Source organism: Pogona vitticeps, chromosome 6 (genome assembly GCF_051106095.1).
Source record: "Pogona vitticeps strain Pit_001003342236 chromosome 6, PviZW2.1, whole genome shotgun sequence".
In the NCBI taxonomy this organism is placed as follows: domain Eukaryota; kingdom Metazoa; phylum Chordata; class Lepidosauria; order Squamata; family Agamidae; genus Pogona; species Pogona vitticeps.
This window is the reverse complement of record NC_135788.1, coordinates 14068756-14091952: the sequence shown is the minus strand read 5'-3', so window position 1 is coordinate 14091952 and position 23197 is coordinate 14068756. Positions and strand designations below refer to the sequence as shown.

Below are 23197 nucleotides of genomic sequence, written 5' to 3'. Positions count from 1 at the left end.
TTTCCCAACTGTGGACTGGTGAGGTGTGTGCGGGGCACGCCCACAGGGGCGGAGCTTGCTCACGCACATGTATACATTGCATTCGCACACATGTGCACACTGCACTTCTGCACATGCACACAGTGTGCTCACAGGGAGCAGAACGTGCTCATGCACATGTCGCACTCGCACAGGGCTGCTCGTGCACATGCGCATGGTGTGCTCACAGGAGCGGAACACTCACACACATGCACATGACGGCACTCACGGGGCGGGTAGGAGATCTGTGTCCACAGCCCGGTCCTGGATAGGCTGCAGACCACTGCCGGGTTGCGGACCAGGGGTTGGGGGCTCTAGAGTATTATACAGTATTGAGAAAAGGGAGCCTATAATCTGTCAAATCCACACCAGAACTCAGAAGGGCAGAAAGAAACATGAGTTGGTTACTAGGCTAATGGCCTAAAAGCAGAGTGACAGAAAAATGTTAACAATTTCTTGCACCAGATTGTTTCCTACCAACCTGAACAAAAAGTGAAAGGTTTGGAATGATGCATATTCTCATCAGCACAAAAAATAATAGCAAAACTTTATAACAGTCACACACTATTCAATTATTTCTAGGAACAGACATAAAGCATGTCACACAGTTGACATCTCCTTTCTGCATGGGTTCAGGCAGGGAAGATCTGAAGGTCAAAAGGTAACTGAAAGCGAGTCAATGCTTTAAATAAAAGTATCACATGATCTTCCACTACTTGTTTCTAAAATGACTTGAAACTATATTGGGACACAGTGTCCTGAGAACATTTATCTTGCTTTCAGTCTCTAGAAAGATAGGTGCATTAATGGAAAAAAATCTAAATTAAAAACTGACATATTCAGGATTCGTTTTAATAAAGAAACAGCAATTGCCTAGACAGGTCAACTTTTAAGTCATATCTAAAATACAAAATATGTTCCCCACCCCCACCCCCCGGAATGACTATAATATGCCAGGCCTAAAAGCTTTACACACCTATACTCTAAAACAAATATCGTGGTCCACTAAAAGCTTTTCACCATTGCTGTTATTTTTAAAATGTTGTTAATTGATTTTGACATTGCTGAATAAGGTATATGGTGACCTAAATGAAAGACTGCTATTCAGTATTACAGAACATGCTTTCTATTCATCACGTCAGAAGCTCAATTTCTGACTCCTGATGGACCTAGAAAACGGTTCCTGTCGAAAGCAGCAAAGGTTGACTGACTAGTGATCTGACTCAGAAAAAACTGGTAAGTCACTCTGTTGCTGATGCATAAAAAACTCCTTATGCATCTCCATTACCGAGATGCAGGATTATGCTACTTCATTCAGCCAGGGCAATTCTCCTTGTCAGGGTGTTCTTCAACTTTCAAAAATAAAAGTTCACAATTTTCATATACTGTATGAATGTGTCCAAATGCATTACTTACAGCTTATTACTCAGAACAGACATTTGGTTAAACAATTCTACATGGAACCATTGCCACACTCTCCAAAAATATCATAGGAAAATAAGTCAAAGGCTATCCCTTCTTCCAGAGCAAATCATATACAGGACTCAACGTACTAAGAAAATCTTTATAACTCGCTGATAGCTTATACTTTTTAACATGTGACCAATGCAGCCTATGCTCATTTTATTGCACACAACATTTCTGACTTGAGGTGTTTCTTTTTATACAAGGAAGAGCAGATATTCAGATAAACATTTTATTTCAGTTGGTTTTATGCAAGACTCATATTTGAATATGTTTATAGCAACTCAATATTCTTAGAAGACATAATTAAGCTCCTACAGAAAGGATACGAGAAGCGGTCGTTCCATGTTGCTCTTTCGACATAATCCAACATAACAACAGCTTTAATCGTTGTAAGAAGCTTGCTCCATGTTTCATCAAAATCAACTACTCGTGGTTTCAAGGACATTGTGGGGTGTTGGTATTAATCTACAAAAAGAGGAAAATTAAAACTATTTGTTAGTACATGACCTCCAGACAACTGGCACTGATACAAACACTGCTGCCACTCTTAGTAATCTTTTATACTGAAAGTCTGTTCTGTAGTACCTGCATAATAAAGCAGCAATATTTTGTTTGATGCTCGCTCATAAATTGGCAAGAGCCAAAACAATCTCAGACAGTGAAGATAAGCATCCCAATTCATTCAAGTAAACTTCATGAGAAGAGATCAAATTAATCAAAACCAGTCAGACCTAACGTACGTAGGGGATGTACAGAAAATGCCTAGAGCCTGGGGAAAACAGATGAATTGTTTCCATCTATCTCTTTCGTTAGGAGCTAAAGTTCCATAAACCCTTCTGCACTTTCAAAAGCCTAACAGAAGCTACCGTATTTTTCGCTCCATAAGACGCACCTTTCCATAAGACACACCAATTTTTTAGGAGAAGAAAACAGGAAAATATAATCTGTTTTCTTCGCTCCATAAGACGCACAGACTTTCCACCCCCCTGTTTTGTGGGAAAAAGTGCGTCTTATGGTGCGAAAAATACGGTAATTGTAAGGCCAATAAAGCTGTGTATAATATAAGCAATGACCAAACAGAATGTATGAGCTAGACTTACACGCGTTGCATACAACTGTTTTTTCCCCACACAATCAGTACCTACATTATTGAATGCTGGGGAACAATGCAGATATAACCACCACCTGTAGCTGGGAAATCAGAGCTATCCAGAGGAGCATATGCTTGCTCCTCCTTTTCTTAGAAATGTATTCTCTGTTCCTGCCACAACTGTTAATTCAAATCCTGGATAACAGAAACTTTTATTATTTATATCACCTTTACCACAAATAGAATGGATGGGATGCTGTGCTGCAATTTCTTGCAACATGATGCTGATGATGTCATTAGTCATGGACTTTTATCACTAATTAAAACTTCAATACCCACGAATTCCCAGCTTCTAAGGCTTCCAAAGAAACCTTTTCAATCTGCGGAAGGTTTTGGGGGCCTTGGGATGGGGATGGGCTTCTAATGTCCCAAAATTATATCACGTAACAGGATACTGGCCCATGAGTTGGATCCATGTCTTGTCAAACTCAAAACAGACATTTTGAAACAGCCTGTACTTTATAAATTTAGTTCTATATATTTTAAAAACCTATTGTAATTACAACTGAGCCTGGATTTGACCCAGTGACCTATCGAACGTCTTACAGCAGATATATATCTGTTGTACAGAGACTCTTGCAGAGTGCGGGTGGCATGCAAGCTGAATAAATAAACTGTTTCCAGAATACTGTATAAGAAATAAAGGAAAATGAAGAGGAAATGTAGAGTACATGAAATCTAGTGTGTTGTCACAGAAGCAGGATAAAACTACAGAAGCTGTTGTCATCATAAAATTGACTGCATTATAAGAAAAAGTGAAAATAAGTTATTAAATTGGCCAGCTTACATTGCTATATAAAATGATGAGGTTCACTAAGATGCAAGTTACTAGTGATCTCTAAGTTACAGGATATGCATCTTTAGAGAATCAATTACAATCCTCTATCCATAGTTAGGCAATACAGATGGGCACAAACTGCCAGTTCAGTGGATGTTCAAACAGGTGTTCTGCAGTTAAGGGCCTGCTCCTTCCAGCAGGTGCCCACTCAGAGGCATCACCTGGAAGAGGCGGGACAGGGAAGTCAGGGTGCTGCTTCAAAGCAGGCACATGATGAGGTGGCAAGGCACCAAACTGCAGAACACCTGTTTGACTGTCCACCGAATTGGTATGAACTGCCAAACTGGTGGTTTGCGCCCATCTCCATTAGGCAGCTATGCATTACCACCATCTCACAGGTGTACACCTTAATTACTTAGGTCCACTTTATGCATAAAAATGTGAAAGCCCATGCTTTAAGAATCCAAAATGGCTCTGGTGGACTTGTGGTTGTCCAAATGCTATTGGACGACATCTTCCATTATCTGACTGTTACCTGGGGATATGGAAAATCTTGAAGCCATAGGTTCTATATCTTTCTAAAAAATATTCTTAAAGAAGCAGGTTTCTAAGTGCTCAAATTTAGAAGGCGATCAACTTAAGAAAATAAAAAGAGCGCTGGTGTAGCAGTCCAAAGGTTCATCTAAGCCAGTGCTCCTTAAATTTGGGGAACCATCTATTCTTGGACAACAAATCCCAGAAGCCCTTATTAGTACAGCCAACAGTCAGGGCTAGACATGGGATAGTTGTATTTGTATCCCTGGGGATACAAATATAAACACTGGCACCACAGGTGCCTGGGAAAACTGGACCCTCACCCCATAATGCTTCAAGCACTCTTGGGTGGTTTACAAGTGAATTATGCAGGCTACACGTTGCCTCCCCAGTGAGCTGGGTACTGTACTCATTTCCCCCAGTCCAAGCCTTGGAAGTTTTCTACTTGTGAGACAATAGGGGACCAACTACTTTATGAAAAGTATACTGAAGTGAAGAGAGAAGATGGCTGTGTGTGAACAAACATATAGAAATAAGAGCTGCATGTACTACCCTGGGAAGGTGAAAGATTTATATATTCATTAAGATTACTGTTTTATTTAGTAGCATTTTGGTAGTTTTATTTCTTCTGCCCAATACAATTACTTACTGCATTTAAATAACGACTTGGATACCACTCCTTAATTTTCCCACTTTTATCTCAAAATATTACATACTACTATGTTTCTGGGCATGTGTATTTGACATTCAGATAAAAGTACATGAAAAAATAATTTATGCATGTCTGGTGAAGATGGGTGGGCGGGTAGCCTCATATAGATACATATGTAACTCTTTAACTCATTTAGAAATATATGCCACTGACAAAACAGAAGCACATTTATACACTACAGTTAAATGCTGCAGCTTCGTCCTTCAGCTATGAGGCTTCACACCAGGAACTAAGAACCAAAGAAAACCAGAAGGGGCAGAGATTTCTCAGAAAAGGATATTTAGTCGATAAAGAGACTTCAAAAAGCAGAGAAATTCTCTGAATATGTTAAGAATCTGATGGACGATGTAACTCAATACAAAAGGATAGCGTCTCTGGAAAAGATACCTTCAAAGTTCACAGCTTCTTTGGAGGCAAATTTTAATCAGCTGAGAAAAAAGGACAACTTGCCATTGACACTGAAGGTAGTAAAAATTCCAATCTAACTTTATCAGTTACACTTTATCAGGAGACCGTATTGTTTTTGCTAAAATAACCAAACGAAGTCAGGCAGAAAATGAAACGATGTTGGGATTTCTGCAACAATCCACTTCACTACCATCACTTAAATGTCAGCTGATGTAAACAGAAGCAGACCTCCTGAACTAAACCTTTGCTGGCAATATGTAGCAGAGGACTGAAGGGCTGCTGAATTGGAAAATAAAGTTCTAGAGTTGCAAGAAAAGAAAAGAAATTGAGATTATTTGATTGTAATACAGTTCCACTACCTTGCCCGCGTCCCAGCCACATAAAACCAGCCGGGCCCCAGTGAGTCGTGCTTTAAGTCTCCTGGATCTCAAGGGGGCCAAGGTGTGACCAACTTCGCACAGGGCCAGGGCGTCCTCTTTGCCACACATCCACAAACGCGACTAGTGTCTATACACATAAATATACTATATATGTATATGTATACACACGCATACACACAGAAGCATAAAAATACAGAAAAAGGAGAGAGAGAGAGAGAGAGCGCCAAGGAAGCCAGAGGGGCTCGAAGAAGCGGGTGGCAAGCGGGGAGGGTGCCAGTGGCCCTCAGGGAAGCCCGAGGAGAGAAGCGAAAGGAGGCGAGGGAGAGAAGGAGGGACGCCGGGCTTCCCGCCCCGCTCCCGCCGGAACCCGTGAGAAAGCAATATCGCCGCGAACGAGGGAACGCGCAGGGAAACTGGGCAGAGCCGAGGGGAAAGCGTGAGTCCCGCCGCCGCCGCCACCGCCGCCCCTCCTCCTCCTCCTCCTCCTCTCCCGCCCGGCTCCCAGCCACCCCCATCCCCACCCCACCGCCCTCCGGGGGGGGGGTCACCTGGCAACAGGAGCGGCCTGGGTCAGCGTCGTCTCCCCGCCCCCGCCCCGTGGGTCTCGCGCCGGCCGCAGCTCCTGCCCCACCGCCGTTCCCGGAGCCTCCTCACAGGGCTGCCATTACCCAGCCGCCACGGCTGCCCGTCGAGTCCCGCCCCTCGGCTTCCGAAGCAGCCCGGCGAGGGTGGAAAGGAGGGGGCGGGGGAAGAGGCCGGATGGGTGCCCCTCTTTCCCGACGTTTTTCCTCACGCTCTCCGGGGATTAAAGGCAGCCGCTGCCCTCGGGTGGCCCGCCCGCTGGGCTCGCCATCCAGGCTTCGAGTCCCCAACGAGGAATAAAGAGGGGGACGTTCAGAGAGACATCCTTCGCCTCTCCCCTCGCCCCCCCCCGACGAGGAGAGTTAGTATCGCCCGAAGTACGGGCGCCGCGGAGGGCCAAAATAGCTCGCCTGCTTCGGCGAACGAAATAAATAAGGGAGCTTCTAGCGCAGTTAAAGGAGGGGAAGAGGGCGCATGCGCGGTAGATCAGAGCGAGGGAGCTGTCCTTACGGCACTTACGGCTCGCGCGTCCTTTTCTTTTCTGCTTCCCAGGAACCGGGCTAAAAATCTCAGAAGGGGGTTTCGCATTGACTTATTCGCGGACTCGAACATCATAGGGTAACAATGGATGGTGTCGAGGAGAGAACCTGTCTCGTGGTTTATCTTCCAGGCTATGCGAGGAGCGGTGCTGTGTTGCTTGTGTTTTCTAGGTTCCCCAAAGTGAGGATCTACTGGGTGGTTCTGTAGGGTTGAAGGCTAGGGGTTTGTGGCAGGGTGATAGCTAATACAGCAGATCTCGGAAGAAATGGGGGCCGTCCTGTTTTTTCCCAGTGGAAACAATCACACAGAAAGCTTGTGAGTTTGGAAGATAAGCCAGAAGATTAACCCTACATGAACAATGATTTCTGTAACAGAAACTCATGACCTCGTTTCTGAGAGGAGTGTGGAAGCTCACAAATGGTGTGGAGCATTTCGGGCCCACCCTCTGAGGTCCCAGGATAGCCATCTGCCTTCACTAGAGATGGCTGCCTTCAGTACCACCTTTTAATAGAAAGGTGGATATAAGGATACGTAAAGGATTATTCAACAAAAACGTTGAAACTGAGTTTGTCATACTTTGGGTACATCATGAGAAGACAGAATTCTCTGGAAAAGACAATGCTGGGAAAGGTGGAAGGCAGAAGGGAAAGAGGAAGGATAATTACAAGATGAATTGACTCCCTAAAAGAAGTCACAGGCAGGAGTTTGCAAGAACTGAGCAAAGCTGTTGAGGAGAGGACATTTGGAGATTGCTCATCCATGGGATTGTTAGACGTTGGAGGCGACTTGACGGCATACAGTAGCAACTCTCCGTTCCTGTAACTGCAGCATTATTGAATGGTTTTCCTGCCTTTGGTATGCTTGAAATGAATTTTGCAAGATTTCATTCCTAGCGGTAATAGGTTTAAATTAAAATATACTGATGTTCTACCAGCTTTGGCTGGTGCAATGGTTGTGACTCTTGCTATGAAAGTGGATTTGTTGTACAATATGTAAAGCCTTAATTACCTTACACTTGGAGTCAGTACAGTGGGGTCTTGACTTGAGAACTTAATCCGTATTGGAAGGCGGTTCTCAAGTCAAAATGTTCTCAAGTCAAATCTGCATTTCCCATAGGAATGCATTGAAAACCATTTGATCCATATCTGCTCTTTTCCGTCCATAGAAACTAATGGGAAGCTGCTATTCCGCCTTCGACCACTAGAGGGGGATATTTTGTTTCTTTTTTTCTTAGGTTAAGAAAGGTTCAGGGAACGCAGAGAAAATACAGTCCAGGCAGTACCAGGCAGTCTGAAGACTCCCAATCCACTCTCTAAATGCTGGGAGGAGTGAGGAAGCAGACAGGCACCCTTTTCACTGGCCAACAGTTAACTGAAAGTTCACTTTTTGCACTTTCCCTGCCTCCCACGTGGGTTTTTTCAGTTCTTAACTCAAATCTAAGTACTTAAGTCAAGTCAATATTTTCCTGTGAGAGCGGTTCTTAAGTCAAAATGTTCTTAACTCAAGTCGTTCTTAAGTCAAGACCCCACTGTAATTCCATTTATGTGGGGTTATCCCTGAAAAGTAGTTGCTGGTTAGTGCAAAATACAGCAGCTTAATTGTTGTCCACCATGCACGTTAGAGACCCCGTACAATGGCATCTTGCACCAATTGTAGTGATTTTTTTTCCTCAGTTCATTTTAAGGTACAAGTTTTGACCAAGAAACTAAATGGTGTGAGACCTGAATAAGGCTTGACACTTGGAGTGTGAAACTGCTCTAAAGGGAAGTCAGGTTAGTTACATCTTTGTTAAACTTCCAATGGATAGCCAAAGGTGTATTCTTCCATGTGGTCTCTGATCTTTAAACTGGCTTTAAAGTTTACTTTTGGAATCTGTAAAACAGATTTGCTCTCAAATAATGCTCTTTTTTACAAGTTTCCTTCAAAATTCATTTTTAAATAACATTTATTTATTTTTCCTTATTCCACTTATTTTTCCTTATTCTACTCTGTAACACTTTATAATATGCAATAAATAACAGAAATACATGGTTTTGGTCTGTTTTGTCTTCCCCTTAGTTTACCACCATGATGTGGCCTTTCAGAAAAGCTCTTGAAACTTATTTCAGCTGTTGGGCTGAAAGATACTGACCACCTTGGGTTTACAGCAGTGATTCTCAACTTTTTATATCGTATGTCCCATCAGGAATTTCAACCAAGACGACGGCAGAAACAAAAAGCCCAGTTCTTTGAAGATTTATATATGTATTACAGGTATTCTATTATATATATTGCTTACTGTTAGTGGGACATGAAGACTGCAGTAATACTTTTTGGAGTAGATACACAAATAATACAAAAATAATTTTAGTTGAAAATTGTAATGATACTGTTGGCTATACATGATTAACTGTGTAAATAACAGCACAATAACAGCACAGTTTTCAGGAAAACATGGGCATTGATGGAGAGCAAATTACAACTATTTCAGAAGTCTTACATCCTACTGGAGTATACATGTCACTAGTTGAAAATCACTGACTTGGAGGAAGTCTTAGAAAAGAAAATCCACGCCATATGTTAAAATATTGGACAACTTGGGAGACCAGCTTCAGTTTTCCACAGCTGGCACGGAGAGCCCTCTCTGTGGGCATGTGAGCCATAAGTTGCTACCCCCAACAGCCAAACCTGAGGAGGCGGCTGCAGCTAGTGCCCTGACAGGCAGCGGGCCAGGATCCGGAACAGGTGACAGTGGCCGGCTGGCTGAGCTATAGATAGTGGCAGGGTTGGGCATGACTGGAGGCACCTCCATGTCGGGGATTCCCGCTTCCGCCACCACTTCTGCTACTGCCACTTCCATTGCTACCGCCACCTGCCACCCACTTTTTTTTTTTTTTTTGGCAGTTTGGGCACTCGGGCTCACAAAGGTTTGCCATCACTGCGCTAGGCCATAGTATTCACTGGATTACTCTGGGCCAGTCACACTCAGCTTAACCTACCTCACAGGGTTGCTGTAAGGCTAAATAAATTATGGAGAAAGGAAAGTCAGTATGTGCAAAGCCTTAAGGATATGCTGTTGACTTATTTGGGAGAATAAGAAGCTTTTTGGCAGCCTGACCTACTCCCTGGCTACAAAGTGAACTCATCAGAATTGATTAAAATAGCCTACACAAACAGGAAGCATTAAAAACCAAGGAACTTTTGAGGTGCATAATCAGCCTAAGGTAGGTGCGGCTAAATGTAATCCAGCATTCAGGTTTTTTTTCCAACAGTAGCTGTCATCAGTACAAGCAGAGCATAATGCATTCCAGGAGCGAATACCTACTGTGTGAAGATACAGTACTCTTCTATTTCCTAACTTACTACAGTATATCCTTTCCATGATAGGTTTATGACAGGCGTCTTGCTCAAGGCTGAATTAACATAAGTTCATAAGTGCCTGGTCTTCAGAAAAGCTGCAGATGCTAAATGATATTTTTCCCCAGGCTATATTCACTGGAGAGAGGACGTCAGTGAGGAAAACCCAGAATACTTGGGAACTCTCAAAAGGATAGTGTCATTGTTCAGCATGCTGTAACAGTCTATGTATCCTGAAGTTTTTGAAGTACAAGCTGTGGAATGTTTTGAAATTCAAGGTGCACAGTAAATATCTGTTTGGTATTGACTGTGAGTCAATTCCTCTGTTAGTTCCATTGATTCATATGAGCCTACTCTAATTGCAACTTAAAACTTGAGTTAATTCAAGATGTCCCCAGTGATTCAGTCTACTCTACTCTAGGTCTACTCTAGTGCAATTTATTGTGATAAACAATAGGATTTTGGCCAAGGTTTTTTAACTGTTCTTAAGCTTGAGGAAGGTTATGGAACAGAACATTGTTCAAACTGCTGGGTTTTTTCCTTGGGTATTTTTGTATGGTGAGGAGATTGACTCTGGGTAAATATAGAAAGTTTTGATCTGTGCACCTTGTGAATATATATTATTGCATTGTTAATTGCCATCTATCATCTAGATATGAAACATAACAAAATGAATGTGTGTGTCCACCCAAGTTCTTTCCCCCCACCCCTGCTCCCAAACTCTGTGTAAAGTATATCAAGGAAACCACGCATGGACTGAGCAAGCAAGCAACTTAATTAAGAAATAAACCAACAATTTGTCTGCTAGTTCAGATTCTTGACTAAAGCAGTAACTGACAGTTTTACACAAAACAGTGTTCTTGCCAGTGCTCAGTCAAAGTCCACAAGAAATTCATCACCATTGTTATTAGAAAAGGCCAACATATCTAGAAAGTACAAATGGGGAAGGAAAACAAACTACAGAAAACACTTTAAAGGAGGTAACAAATTATGCTACTGGGGCAATAGTTTCAACCAAACATAGTATATGTTAATTGTGAATTTCTTATGTAACAAATAGCATTGCAACAAATTATAGGTCCATCTACTGATCTTAATCTAGTTTTGGAGCTTGTAATAGATAAAGAACTAGTTAAACATAAATGTTACAAGCTCTGCCCTTCCTACATATTTATCTGTTTCTTGTATGTTAAAAAAAACTTCACCAGATCTTCTGAGACTGACATTTGTTATTATAATTAGAAAACATATTCATTTATGAATATTCATATACAGCAATTATATTCATATTTTCATATTCATATATAGCAATTATATGCCAGAGGTTTTCAGTGACTTCAGTAGACTGTTTATTCAACATGTTATCTTGAGTGACTGGATTAGAATGAAGGCTTATGTTAGTAACTCAGATCCAGCATAAAGTTTCCCAATTTGTCTTCAGAATTATTATTTATATATTTATTTTACCCCTTCTTTCTCCTTAAAATGGCCCCATAAGGCCCCATAAGCAGTTTGCATAATTGAAAGATAATATTTAAAATGAAAAAAAATGAGTACACAGAGGCGGTTTACATCAATAAAAGGCAATATTTAAAGCTAAGAACTGTAAGTACACAAATGCTAAAAAGGATCAAACAAATGGCACTCTAAGAAATGGTAAGGAAAAGCAATACCAAAACACATTCAAAGCAGTATGGTTATTTAAAAATCCCTGCCAAAATGTTACATTTAATACCTGACCTTGTCAGATCCCAAAAGGAAAGTGGAGTCAGAGCAGTTCAGAGCTTAGATAATCCTCATCATTTTAGAACTGCAAAACTAGAAGGAACCCTATGGATTATTGAGTGCAGCCTGTCAGGGAAGCACAGTAGGGAATGAGGTAAGAATTGTACCTGAATCCCTGGAGCTATTACCAGTGAAAAATTATCAATGGCCTGACTCAGTATAACAGCTTCCTGTGCTTGTATGTATTCCTTGCTGTATTTTTGGAAGGAAATCCCATTGGATTCGGTAGGATACGATCCACAGCACAATCCTGCGTCCTTTCTGAAATCCATCCCATTCTCAGCAAATTCACAACTACCAAAGCCATCCCTCATCACAAGGCTCTAAGGTAAAAACTGATTAACACAGGTGACTCCTCTAACGTCTTTCAGTCTCTTCCCCTTCATGAGGTTTAATTGCATCTTCAACCCAACTCCCTTCTCTGTTTCAGCCCCCTTCATTTCCGCTTGTTTTCTGTCTTCTTGAATGTTTACAACAGGACCCCCCCCCAAAAAAAAAACATAAAACCATAGGCCTAATTATTGCATGTAACCAACGAACATTTACGTAGAATGTGAAACTGATATTTCCTCTCAGTTGTTTCTTTGGGTTTCGCCTGAGGTCTCGGGAAAGCGCGCGCAGGAGATGCTCCTTCAAAGCCAGCTCCTGACCTCAGCGAGAGGGGCCCGCGGTCCTTTAATCCTCGAAGCGCGTCCCCTCGCGAGTTAAGGGGCACTTAACCCCCGAGGTGACACCGCTCGACCGTTACAGTACACGGAACGAAAGCCCACCTTCCCCACCCTCTGGACCCAACGGCGGGTGGGTCGGCCGCCAACCGGCCGAGAGAACGGCGTCTCCATTGGCTCTGCCTCCTCAGCCAATCGGGAGGCCCCGGCGGTTGGCGCGAGCGGCGGCCGTTGGGCTCCGCGAGCGACCAATGGGCGTCGGCCTGGAGTGGGCTGGGTGGGGTGCGGGGGGGGAGGTGTAGACAAGCGAGGCTGCGCTCTCTCGAACGAAGAGCGCCATGGCCCCGCCCCTTCGCTTCCCCTTTTCTCTCTCTCTCTCCCCCCCTCCCTCAGGTGAGCGAGGCAGGCGCGGCCCCGGCCGCCATTTCCTCAGCGCCCCCCGCGGTGACGGCGCCGCGGCATCAGCGCTGACGTGGGGGCGACGCGCGGCCTCGCCCGGCCCAATCCCTCCTCCCTCACCTACTTTCCCCTGTGACGGGGGCGCCACGTCCTCGGGTGAGTCGCAGGAGGGGGCGGGGACAAGGCGAGAGTGCGCAAGCCGCCGCCGGCCTGACCCTCCGGAGGAGCGCGAAGGCGGCCGCGGCCCTTGTCGCCACCGCGGCGGGGCTTACGAGTCCGGGAGCCGAGTGGGTCGGTGGGTGGGTGGGTCGGTCGGTGGGGGCACCTCTGGCGGGGAGGAGGAGGAGGAGCGGGACGGGGGTAACGGCGAGCCCGCGGGAACTCGGGATGGGAGCCTGAGGAGAGCGTGGCCGTTACTCCCGTCCGCCGTTGTGGTGTAAACACAAAGCGCGGGGGGGGGGAAGGGAGGACGGACGGACGGCGACTGGGTGTTGATAAGGCCGAATCCGAGCCCCGGAGGAGCCTCGCCGGGCTCTGACCTGGGCGAAGCTGATAAAGGCGAGAGTGCTTCTGCGCATGTGCAGAGTGACTTTTTTCTCTCTCTCTCGACTGACTTTTCACGGAGACTTTGCTTCGTCCCATTGCCAGAAATCCGCCACCCCCCCGTGGTCCTCCTCAAATCATAAAAGACAGGAGACAGTAGGCTGGGTGGATGAAAGGCAGCAATTAAAAGACGGCGCACTGTTTGTTGTATAGGTTTCCCCCCGGAATAAGCCCCACTGGTCTTACAGGGAAGGCAGGCAGGAAATAAATAGGTTTTTGCAGGTCAGTCCGGTTAGGTCTTTATCGAGGAGCAACCCTTACTGGGCTCAGTAGGATGGCTCAGTTTACTGTAGGATTGTGGCTTAATGGAAGAAACGTCTTTATTTTGGAGTAACTCCCAGAGTGTTAAATGGGACTTGCTCCAGATTGCAGGGATGGAGAATATGGGACTTGCCAGATATTGTCAGAATGTAAATCCTGTTATCCCTTACAATTGACTGTGCTGCCTGAGACTGATGCAAATTGCAACCTAACAGAATTGGAAGGACACATATTCCCGATTCTGTTAAGGGTGCTTAACAGATGAGAGTTCCTTCTGAGTTGTTCTGTTTATTATTTATTTAAAATATTTTTAACTCGCCTTTCTCCTTAAAAACAACCCAAGGAGGCTTATAACAATCAAAAGAGTATTTAAGTTAGTAACAGTATGTATACCATGCTTTAATTAATGGTTCTCAGCCTTCAGCCCTCCAGATGTTTTTAGATTTCAGTTTCCCAATTCCCTGAAGTTGGCCGAGGTTTGTGGGAGCTGGAAGTTGGGAATGGCTAGTTCTAAAATTGATGCTATCATGGTCTTCTTTTATCCAGCAGTATCATCTTTGGTGCTGTGTGGGATGGAAAGGCTGAGGAAAGAAAAATAGTAGTAATCTAAGCATTTGCTTATGCTAGGTCAGATAGAGGCAACAACAAGGAAAGTGATACACTGGTACAAGAGAGTGGTTTTGGGGGTTGGCTATTTATTAGTGGCATTTTGGGAGCATGAGTGAGGTTGGGCAAGGAAAAGTTGCAAGGCACACCAGTGTGGTCCAGTGGCACAGAATATTTTTCGGGCTATGCTACTGCTGTTGCTTTGCTGCATGGTAAACTCTGTAGTTTATAAGTATAAACATGGAGAGTGTAAAGTGCTATACAGTTTAAACTCCTGTAAAAATGTGTGCCCAGGTAAGGTAATATACCTCCCTAGTAACAGGAAGGGTAGGTTGTTTCCTTTTGTAAGATATTTTTAGCTCTTCAGTGTGATGTAGCTATTGAAATCCTTATTGTTAAATATTGCATAATACAAGTAGTATACTGCTACTTCTACTTAGCTTCTTGGCTGCTGTTATGAAATACCACTGTTTGGTTGGAATCTAATGCACAGTTGCTTGCACCCTGTTCCACTGAACAGGGTGCAACTTATTTATGAGTAGACATAGTTGAGATTATTTTCTAAATGTATGCTCGATATAGTACCTTCCATGAAACACATTACAGTCTACAAAAGAAAGTGCAGGAGATGAGGGCTCTTTGTGTACAAATGAGGGAAGGAAATTGCACAAGGAACTTATTAGTTCATCTGGAAATATAAAGAGTAGGATGGGGCTGTGTGATGCAGCAGCAAAGACCAAAAATGGGGATTAAGTTTATATATGAATTAGCTTCGTGGTTTTCTCAGTATGCACCTGTGCAAAGGTGGGTAGAAGCAGAATGTAGTCATTGAACTATAATCTTGCTGTAGTCTGCGTAAGGATGGTTTTTGTTCATGGCGGATCCCTTTTTGGTAGTACTGTTGAGTTTAAATCAGATTTATGGAAGCATGTTTCACTGAAAGTGTTTTGGTATGTATGTAACTAAAGGTAAATAAATAATAATAATATAGGGTATTTACCTTGGATTCTTTGAAACAATGACTTATATAAGGTGACAAGTGCCATATAAAAAAAGAATTGTTATTCTTCCCACTCCTTGCAGCATTGTTTTAGAAAAGAAATGTTTAGTAGTCTCTTGATGATGTTCCTGGGGGAGGGAAGGTGAACAAATCCAGACCTGATATACTGAAGGTCTTAAAAGCACAGATCCTAATGTATGTTTTTAAATTACACAAAAGTCATCTTCAAACATACATTTAATTACTGTTATGTACGGAAAATGTAACCAGTGCATTGAAATAACAGCAGAAGCCATGCCCAGAGATCTAAATACAATGGATAGAGCCTGGAGGGGAAAGACATCAGTTTCATAGAGGCGTTGTTACTTTCTTGCAGCAAAAATAACAGTTATAGGAACAAATGAGCTTGCTTTCTACCGAGTTAGATCCATGGTCTGTCTAGTTCACTATTGTAGGTTCTGACTGGTAGCAGGCCGGGGTTTCAGGCAGAATTCTTTCCTACCTTGGAGATCTCTGGAATTTCCTGGTGGTTTCCTATGCAAGTACTAACTAGATGTGACTTTGTTAAACTTCTCCCATCACATAAGGTCTCAGGATGGTATGAAACTGTGGCACTTGAGAACACACAGGTTTTTGCCAGTAAGACTTAGTATGTTTAAGAGGCATAATAGGAGTGTGCTTTTAGAAGGTCAGAATTGGAACAAGCTTTCCTTTAACAGTGCAGTTCCTGGGGTGACATTGGTCAAATTGGACAGCAACCCTTGGTCCCATGTAGGATAACAAAAATTACAGAGAAGTGTATTAAAGAAGGGCTTCTGGTACTGTATTTTAATGATAGACCCTGACCATATATTACAGAATTTGGACCTATTCCTCTGTCACCTTTGCTGTATAGAAAATGTGTAAGCAATTGTTATGTATTCTCATTATATCTGAATTTTTGGTATGTTTTGTTAGTTTGTTTAGCTGGGTCTTTGACTTTTTAAAAATCAGAATGTGAGATGAAACAACTTTATGTCACTATGTTCCAGTGTGCTTAATAGCATCTAATAATGCTGGGTTAATTATGTAAACTGCCTGTTTGAGTTGTTCTGTACCTTGACGTTAAGGCTTCTCCAGCCAAACTCAGATGTTATAAGGAAAATCCTGTGCCATGCAGTACAAGAAGCTAAATTTGGCATGTTTATCTTTGCACATGAACATTTTCTGGCCCAGATACAACTCTACTCTTGCAGAGGAGTAGTACATAGATGGCTGCACTATTGATTTGATTATATGTGTGTAAAATACAGGATTTATAATGAGCAGTAGTTTTGGACTTTGATTACAAAAGCTTTCTAGCTACAGCAAAAAATGGAAAGAAGTATATTTTTCATGCTCAGCCAAAGACACTTGAAATAAAAAACTCCTGCTGTTTACTGCATCCATAGATGGAAACTGTGATGAGCCATAACACTTAAGTTTGCAAAAATCCTGTACTTTGGAAGAAAATGAAATTTAAAAAAATACGCTTGTTCTGTATGTTACTCGCTGCTATTTTTCATTCATTAATTATGTTGTTGCATTCATTATTACATATTTAGATCCTATTCTGGTTATCAGCATATGATGTATGTGTTTTTCTGAAGAACATTCTATAAATAAAAATATGTATATTTAATGTCTTGTTAAAATAAAGATTCATTCTCCAGCTTTGCGACTGCTTTTCTCTGTGTTAAAATTATTGCATGTTTGTGGTGGGGAGTGTTTCTTTCTGAAGAGACATTCATTCCAAATGTAGTGAGGCCAAGTAGGCCTGACATGCTGTAGGTCAGTTGAGCATCTACCCCTTACCATATGCTTCAGAATGATTTATCATATGTAGGAATTCTGTGGCAATTGAACAGACCTTTATCAGCAGACAAATGTATAGAATTTGCCAGAGAAAGTTGGAAAGCTGCTGCTAAAGTAGGAAAACCACAGTATTGTAATTTCCTTGCATCACACAATCTTCCTTGTGCAACATATTCACTGTCAAATATTATTTTCTAAAATATATGTTTGATGCTCTAAATGTTCTGTTTTTCTTTTCTGACCTGAAGAGTGTGTGTTCCATAACAGTTATCAAATCTCTCGTGTGTGGTTGAACAAAAGGCTTTTCTCTTGTGTCGCTATGCTGCTGCTTGATTATTTTCTTTAGTAAACCTTCTGTACTATGTTTGTAATACCGAATGTTCGTTGCCATGGTAGTAATTCTGACATCACAAATAGAACATAACTCCACTGCAAGGTTCAGTAGAAGAGCGTGGTCTGGAGAAGAAAGAAGTCCCTTTTAAAAAATCAATCATAATGAGCAAGTGTGGCAAAAAACAGCATACAAGAATTAACATAAGGTAGCCATTGTATATTGAAAACTATTTCTGCATTACATGCATTTGTCCTGTGACAAAAATAATGGCTCATAAACCTAAGCACATGTATAGATCTTAGTATGTCTAGGCTGTGTATATTTATATATTACACATGTAGGTAAATAAGGTTATTGCTCCGAGTTTGGCTCAGTTCAGCAAAGTGGTTGAGATTATGAATCAAATTAAATAGCTGTTTATATTCAAGGTTTGGGAGAGGGGATCTGTTTCTCTGGGAATCGAAGAGTAATCAGGTGCAAATATAGTAGAGAATCTTTTTGATGTAAAAGATGTAGGTGCTCAAAACAGCAAAGTATCTCTTGAATGGGGTTTGTGTTTTCATATATCAGCTCTTCATGCAGAAAAGTGCACATGGTTTTAACTACTGGCAAAGTTTTTTTATTGAGAAAGGAGGCTAATAAAGCATGTTCTTTACATTATAAACTTGTTTTCCCTCTGGATACGACACTGAACTTCTTATCTTGCAGCAATCCAGTTGTACAAGCAGACATTTTATAGATTGGAAACCGGTGATGCAACAGGATGATCCTTGAGTTTTTTTAAAGGCTGGTAATGGAAGATTTACTCACGAACTACCATATAACAACAATAATCACTGTCTCATAGGACTATGGATAGAGATTGACTACATTGAATCAGTTTCTCCTTCCTAAATGCTGGATTTTTGAAATTACTTTATTTAAATTATTTGCATACTGCCATTCTCCCCATAGGGGACCCAAAGTGGTTCAGACTAGATGAAATAAGACATTTAAAAACATTATATAAATATCACATTTAAAAAAAACACCATACATGACACTTTAAAAATGAAGAATAAAAACAATTCAAAAACATTTAAAAACCTCTAAGAGAAAAACCAGCATTTCTGAGATAACTTGCTGCTTAAAGGTCTGCGTGAAGAGGAAGGTGTTTGCTTGACAGCAGGAGGACAAGAGGGGGGAAACCTGGCTTCGCCGGGCATCACATTCCACAGCTTGGGAGCAGCCACTGTGGAGGCCCTCTCTTGAGAAGGTGGTAGAAATGAGAGAAGGGTCTCCATAGAAGAGCTTAGAAGCCGAGAAGGCTCATATGAGGTGATTTGAACCCATAAAACCCTGACTAGAAATCAGACACAGTCCTCACTGCTAATCCTGAAGACATGGGAGTTCTTGTGGGCAGATGCTATACAAATAACTCATTACCCCTTTTAAATAGGTTAAGATAGGCATTTACTTCAACGCTACATTCCAATGTCCTGTTATCCTGTATGATGTAAAGCAGCGGTCCCCAACCTTTTTGGGACCGTGGACCGGCTGAGCCTCTGAGGAGGGTTTGCGTGCTCTTGGGCACATATGTGCACACTCTCGGGCACATGCACGAAGCGGGGGAGTGCGTGTACGCCCACCAGCACCGGCATGAGCACCTGCATGCCCATGCGTGAGTCCAGGCGCATGCATGAAGTGGTGGGGGAGCGCTCATGCTGGTGCTGGCATGTGCGCACGGGCGCAAAGCAGCTGTGGGGAGGGGAGTGTGTGCGGGGAGGGAAGTCTGTCTCCATGGCCCAGTCTTGCTCAGGCCACAGACTGGCACTGGGCCATGGACCAGGGGGTTGATGACCTCTATTGTAAAGGATCAGGGGCCACCATTTTTACAGAGTGAAACCCACTTTGTTGTGGCTGTCAGGAACACTTACGACTCCAAAGGATCTGTTGTGTTGCTTACCTAGTGAGCTTGGCCCCATGGGCATAAATTTGTTGACTATGAATTCTTTATTCTGGAAGAGATCTTTGGTGTCTTCCCCATTCTATTTGGATAGGATGTCCTCGTCCTGTAGGTCTGCCGGAACAACCTGTGAATGCTTTGAGTGTCGTATTTTAATGTAATTTCTTTTGAAGCATTTTAGACATAAGAAGAAGAAAATTATAATAAAGTTTAAAAAATAAAATAAAGCACATTAAAACTTAGTAAGATACAATATTAAGGTATAAATCAAAATTTATTAGGAAATGGATGCAACATATTTAAAGGCTAAAACTTCCTGGTGTATATTATCATCCAGATTTTATATTGTCATATTGAAGAAAGAATTGCTCTTGCAGACTTATAAGTACGTATTGTGGATTTCCTTTACTATCTTAGTTTATTATAGTAAGTCAATATACATTTTTTTAAAAGACAAATCACTATTGTTGATATTTGCTCCCGAGTCCAGTACTTGGCTATACAGTAATTATTCTAGCCAAAGTAAACAAGTTTGTACAAAAGGTCTAACTTCCCTTTTATGTAAGGATCCAGTAATATTACGAAAGGGTGAATATCTCAGTTTTAGTAAAGAAGCAATAATCTTTAAACAAATCCATTTAGAAAGATAGCAGGATCTCATAAATACTGCTACTTAATCTAATATTGAGATGCAACTGTTCAGTCCCACCTCACCTCTCAAAATTTCTTAACTGTATCTTTATGCTGCTCTGTGTGCCTAAAGGCCAAAGGAAAAACAAAACAAAACCAAATCACAGCAAAGTTTTAATAATAAGTTGAAAAAGTGGCAACAAAGAGAATAAGTGACAGTGCAGCACACAAACAAAATGTGAAAGAGAAAAGATTCGAGTGAACAGCAGGAAAAATGTATTTATACATATATTACTTAAATTTGCATACCGATACCCCTTGGTGCCATGAATTAGATGCTAGACCAAGTAGCTCCAGGACAGTATCCCATATTTTTTTGCAACAATGGAAAATCTTGCTCAGAAAATGTTGATTCATGGTCAAAGGCTATCTCAGTGAAGGCATTTCTATAGAACTTAATGAATAATTAGGGAGGATATTGATGTGTTAAAAGCTGTGTTTTCAGCTGATGGTAAATATGCTGGGATCATCTTACAGATCTGTAAGACTGGGTTTCATAGTTTATAGTGATATGAACTGATTTATATGCAATGTATTTTGTGTTTCTTTATCAATATTTTCCCTCATTTTTAGACAAATGACCATGGAAACAGGTGAATCACAACAAGATGGAAATACAGCAGACTCTGTTGCAGAAAGTGATTCTGCTAATATGCAGTCTCCACCGAGCCAAAATCAGATCTCCACCATAACTCAGGTAATTTGAAATGTTGTATTCATCATAAAAACCCTGCCTAGCTAGATCATACTTGCATATGGACAATGCAAGTTCTACTTGAAAGCCTATACTGCACTAGCCATCATGGTGTTGACCACATTATGGATCAAATGGGAAATTTTATCAAAGTGCGGTTGCTGCTTTCCATACTTACAGGTTGAAGTGACAACTAGAATAGACCCACTGAAGCATGGAAATTTGGTGACTGTTACCCTCTAGGGCAACGATGGCAAACCAGCTGGCACGCAGAGCCTTTTTGTGGGCACACAAGCAGCTGGTGGTGGCGGTGGTGGGCTGGCTGAGCTATAGGTAGTGGTGGGATTGGGCATGACTGGAGGCAGATCCGGAGTGGGGTCTGGAGGCACCTCTGTGCCTGGGATTCCCCCTTACGCTTTTCTTGTTGTTCCAAGCTCTTTTGTCCCAAACTGAAATGCCCAATTTTAGCGGCAAATTTAGAAAATCCCATAAAAACAGGGCATATTTGTTTTTAAAGGCTTTTTATTTGCTTGCATGATTCTAAATGGGGTGGGGATGCATGCTGTGTCGGGGCAGCAGATGGTCTTCAGACGTGCCAGAGCTCCTGCTTTAAAGCTTCTAATATCTCATGTCCTACCTCAGTCTCAAAACATGCATAATGGACCAACTTTGCTCTTAATGCATTTTGTGTCTGTTGACGTTAATGCAGTTTTAGATGTTAAGACCCACCAAGCCTAGAATCTTGAGCATAGTTGTAGTCGCAGCATACCTTTTAATCACAATATCTGTTTGTCTGAAATAAACTATCCATGAAAGAAGCTTGTTCTGCATTTGTCTGACCATTTCTGGCATTACTCTTTGTGATGCTGTAAAACTTTGCTTCCCACTTTGCTAAAATTGACCTGCAAGCTGTCTGTTTCTAGTAACAGGCAACTGGTGTAAGCATTTAAATGCCAATGCTGTAGCTGGTTCCCCTTTGTATTTACGTCACTCTTTCCAGCTCTGCTGCAATCTCCACATGAGTGACCTGGCAAACATTCATGAATGTAAGAATGGTACAGTAATGTGGGCATACGAAAAGGTGCAGCTGTGCAATACTGTGATTTATTAGGAGGGAAGAACTGGTGTATTCCTTGTATTTTTTTTCCTAGCCGAAATAAGATGAAAGTGATGAAAGATATGATGGGTGCCTTGGGGACTGTTTCCAAATAGATGTTATCAACCTATAACATAGTATTAGGATGTGTTTCATTAAATTAAAAAGTGCTGTGATTTTTATATCAGACACACTGACATGAATTTGCTCCATCTCATTCATTACCATGGTGGAATCAAGTACTGTAGATGTTGTTGCCTTTGTTTTCTTTTTATGCAGCTCCAGCATAAAGAATTGCTTGGAGAACTCATGGATGATTGCACTTGATGTTTCAGTGGGTAGAGTGCTGGATTAGGATAAGAAGGACCAAAGTTCAATTGAAAATAAGTGGAGGAATCACAGTCTGGCTTTTGGCTAGTTAATAGTTCCCAATCTTTTATTCTTCTGTCAAATTTTCATAAGGTCTTCATTAGTATGTTACATTTTTAAGTTGGATCCTCAGCTAACGTTATGCATTATATTTGCTTGCTTTTTTTTAAACTGTCCATCCTTTTCCCATTTGATCGAAGTGAGCTTGTGTGCTAGTACTTAAATTACAATGCTCTAAATGGGAAAGCAGAAGTGTAGATGTTACTTGAAATCTCATTTCTCAGTGTAATTGTTAGTTGTAGTAGCTATTTACAGATAATATCAGGGGGGAAAGCACATTGTGTTTTAAAGACTTAATACCAAAATGGAGATTTCTTTGCCAGATGTTGAACAGGAATTTCTAGCTGGATACTTCCATTGGCTGATGTCTTCATATGCTTCACTAATATAATAGGTTTCTGTAGCGGGATCAACAACTGGAAGAGGATCTCCCTCTGTAACTGTAGTGCAATTGCCTTCTGGTCAAACCGTCCACGTTCAGGGAGTGATTCAAGCCACCCAGCCTTCAGTTATTCAGTCACCACAGTTGCAGTCTGTCCAGGTTAGTTATGTTTTCTGTATTTTGCTCCAGACTTTGCTTATCCTTCATGTGGCTTGTTGGAATCTCATATTTGAACAAATAATGGATGGAAGAACCTTGTATTCAGCATCAAGGCTTGACAGCTGACTAATATTTTGCTTGTTACACAAGTATATTCACATCATTCTTCTGGCTGATTGTTAAAAGAGTGATTGTTTCAAACACATACAGTACTTACAAGACTGGTCCAGTTTTTATAACTGCTTCCTTTGTGCTCTATTTTTCCTTTCTTAATCCTATTCAGATATTCTCCTAGGACCAATGCAGTCTTGTTTGTGTTGGTAGGTGAGAAGTTTGCAGGTGCTACAGTAAAGACACAGTGGCCAAAATCCTGTTAGCTGGTTACACTGGTGTGAGTGCAGAGGCATAAAC

At 41.9% G+C, this 23197-nt stretch overlaps 2 protein-coding genes and 1 long non-coding RNA gene across 8 annotated transcripts in view; 2 read left to right on the top strand and 1 right to left on the bottom strand.

Annotated features, from left to right (window-relative positions):
• Window positions 1–6366, bottom strand: part of CUL2 (cullin 2) — a 40747-nt gene extending 34381 nt beyond the window's left edge. For 2 of the 4 annotated variants that reach the window (XM_073002926.2, XM_073002928.2), the window contains exons 1-2: window positions 5996–6134; window positions 1812–1950 (exon numbers count right to left, since the gene is read on the bottom strand). In XM_073002926.2, coding sequence (XP_072859027.1) covers window positions 1812–1930 — 119 coding nt within the window. In that variant the 5' untranslated portion in view covers window positions 1931–1950; window positions 5996–6134. Of the gene's footprint in view, window positions 1–1811; window positions 1951–5995 lie in introns of all 4 variants that reach the window. The other 2 variants (XM_020800487.3, XM_073002927.2) reach the window with 2 other exon arrangements.
• A 137-nt stretch (window positions 6367–6503) lies between these two features.
• Window positions 6504–11426, top strand: LOC110082705 (uncharacterized). Its single transcript, XR_013537745.1, has 4 exons — window positions 6504–6647; window positions 8243–8341; window positions 8628–8822; window positions 9936–11426. It is a non-coding gene; the product is annotated as an uncharacterized LOC110082705 (long non-coding RNA).
• A 1344-nt stretch (window positions 11427–12770) lies between these two features.
• The window catches only part of CREM (cAMP responsive element modulator), a 33394-nt gene continuing 22967 nt past the window's right edge, over window positions 12771–23197 (top strand). For 2 of the 3 annotated variants that reach the window (XM_073002930.2, XM_020800424.3), the window contains exons 1-3: window positions 12771–12910; window positions 20600–20723; window positions 22640–22786. In XM_073002930.2, the coding sequence (XP_072859031.2) occupies window positions 20604–20723; window positions 22640–22786 (267 nt within the window). In that variant the 5' untranslated portion in view covers window positions 12771–12910; window positions 20600–20603. The remainder of the gene's footprint in view (window positions 12911–20599; window positions 20724–22639; window positions 22787–23197) is intronic. The other variant, XM_073002931.2, reaches the window with a different exon arrangement.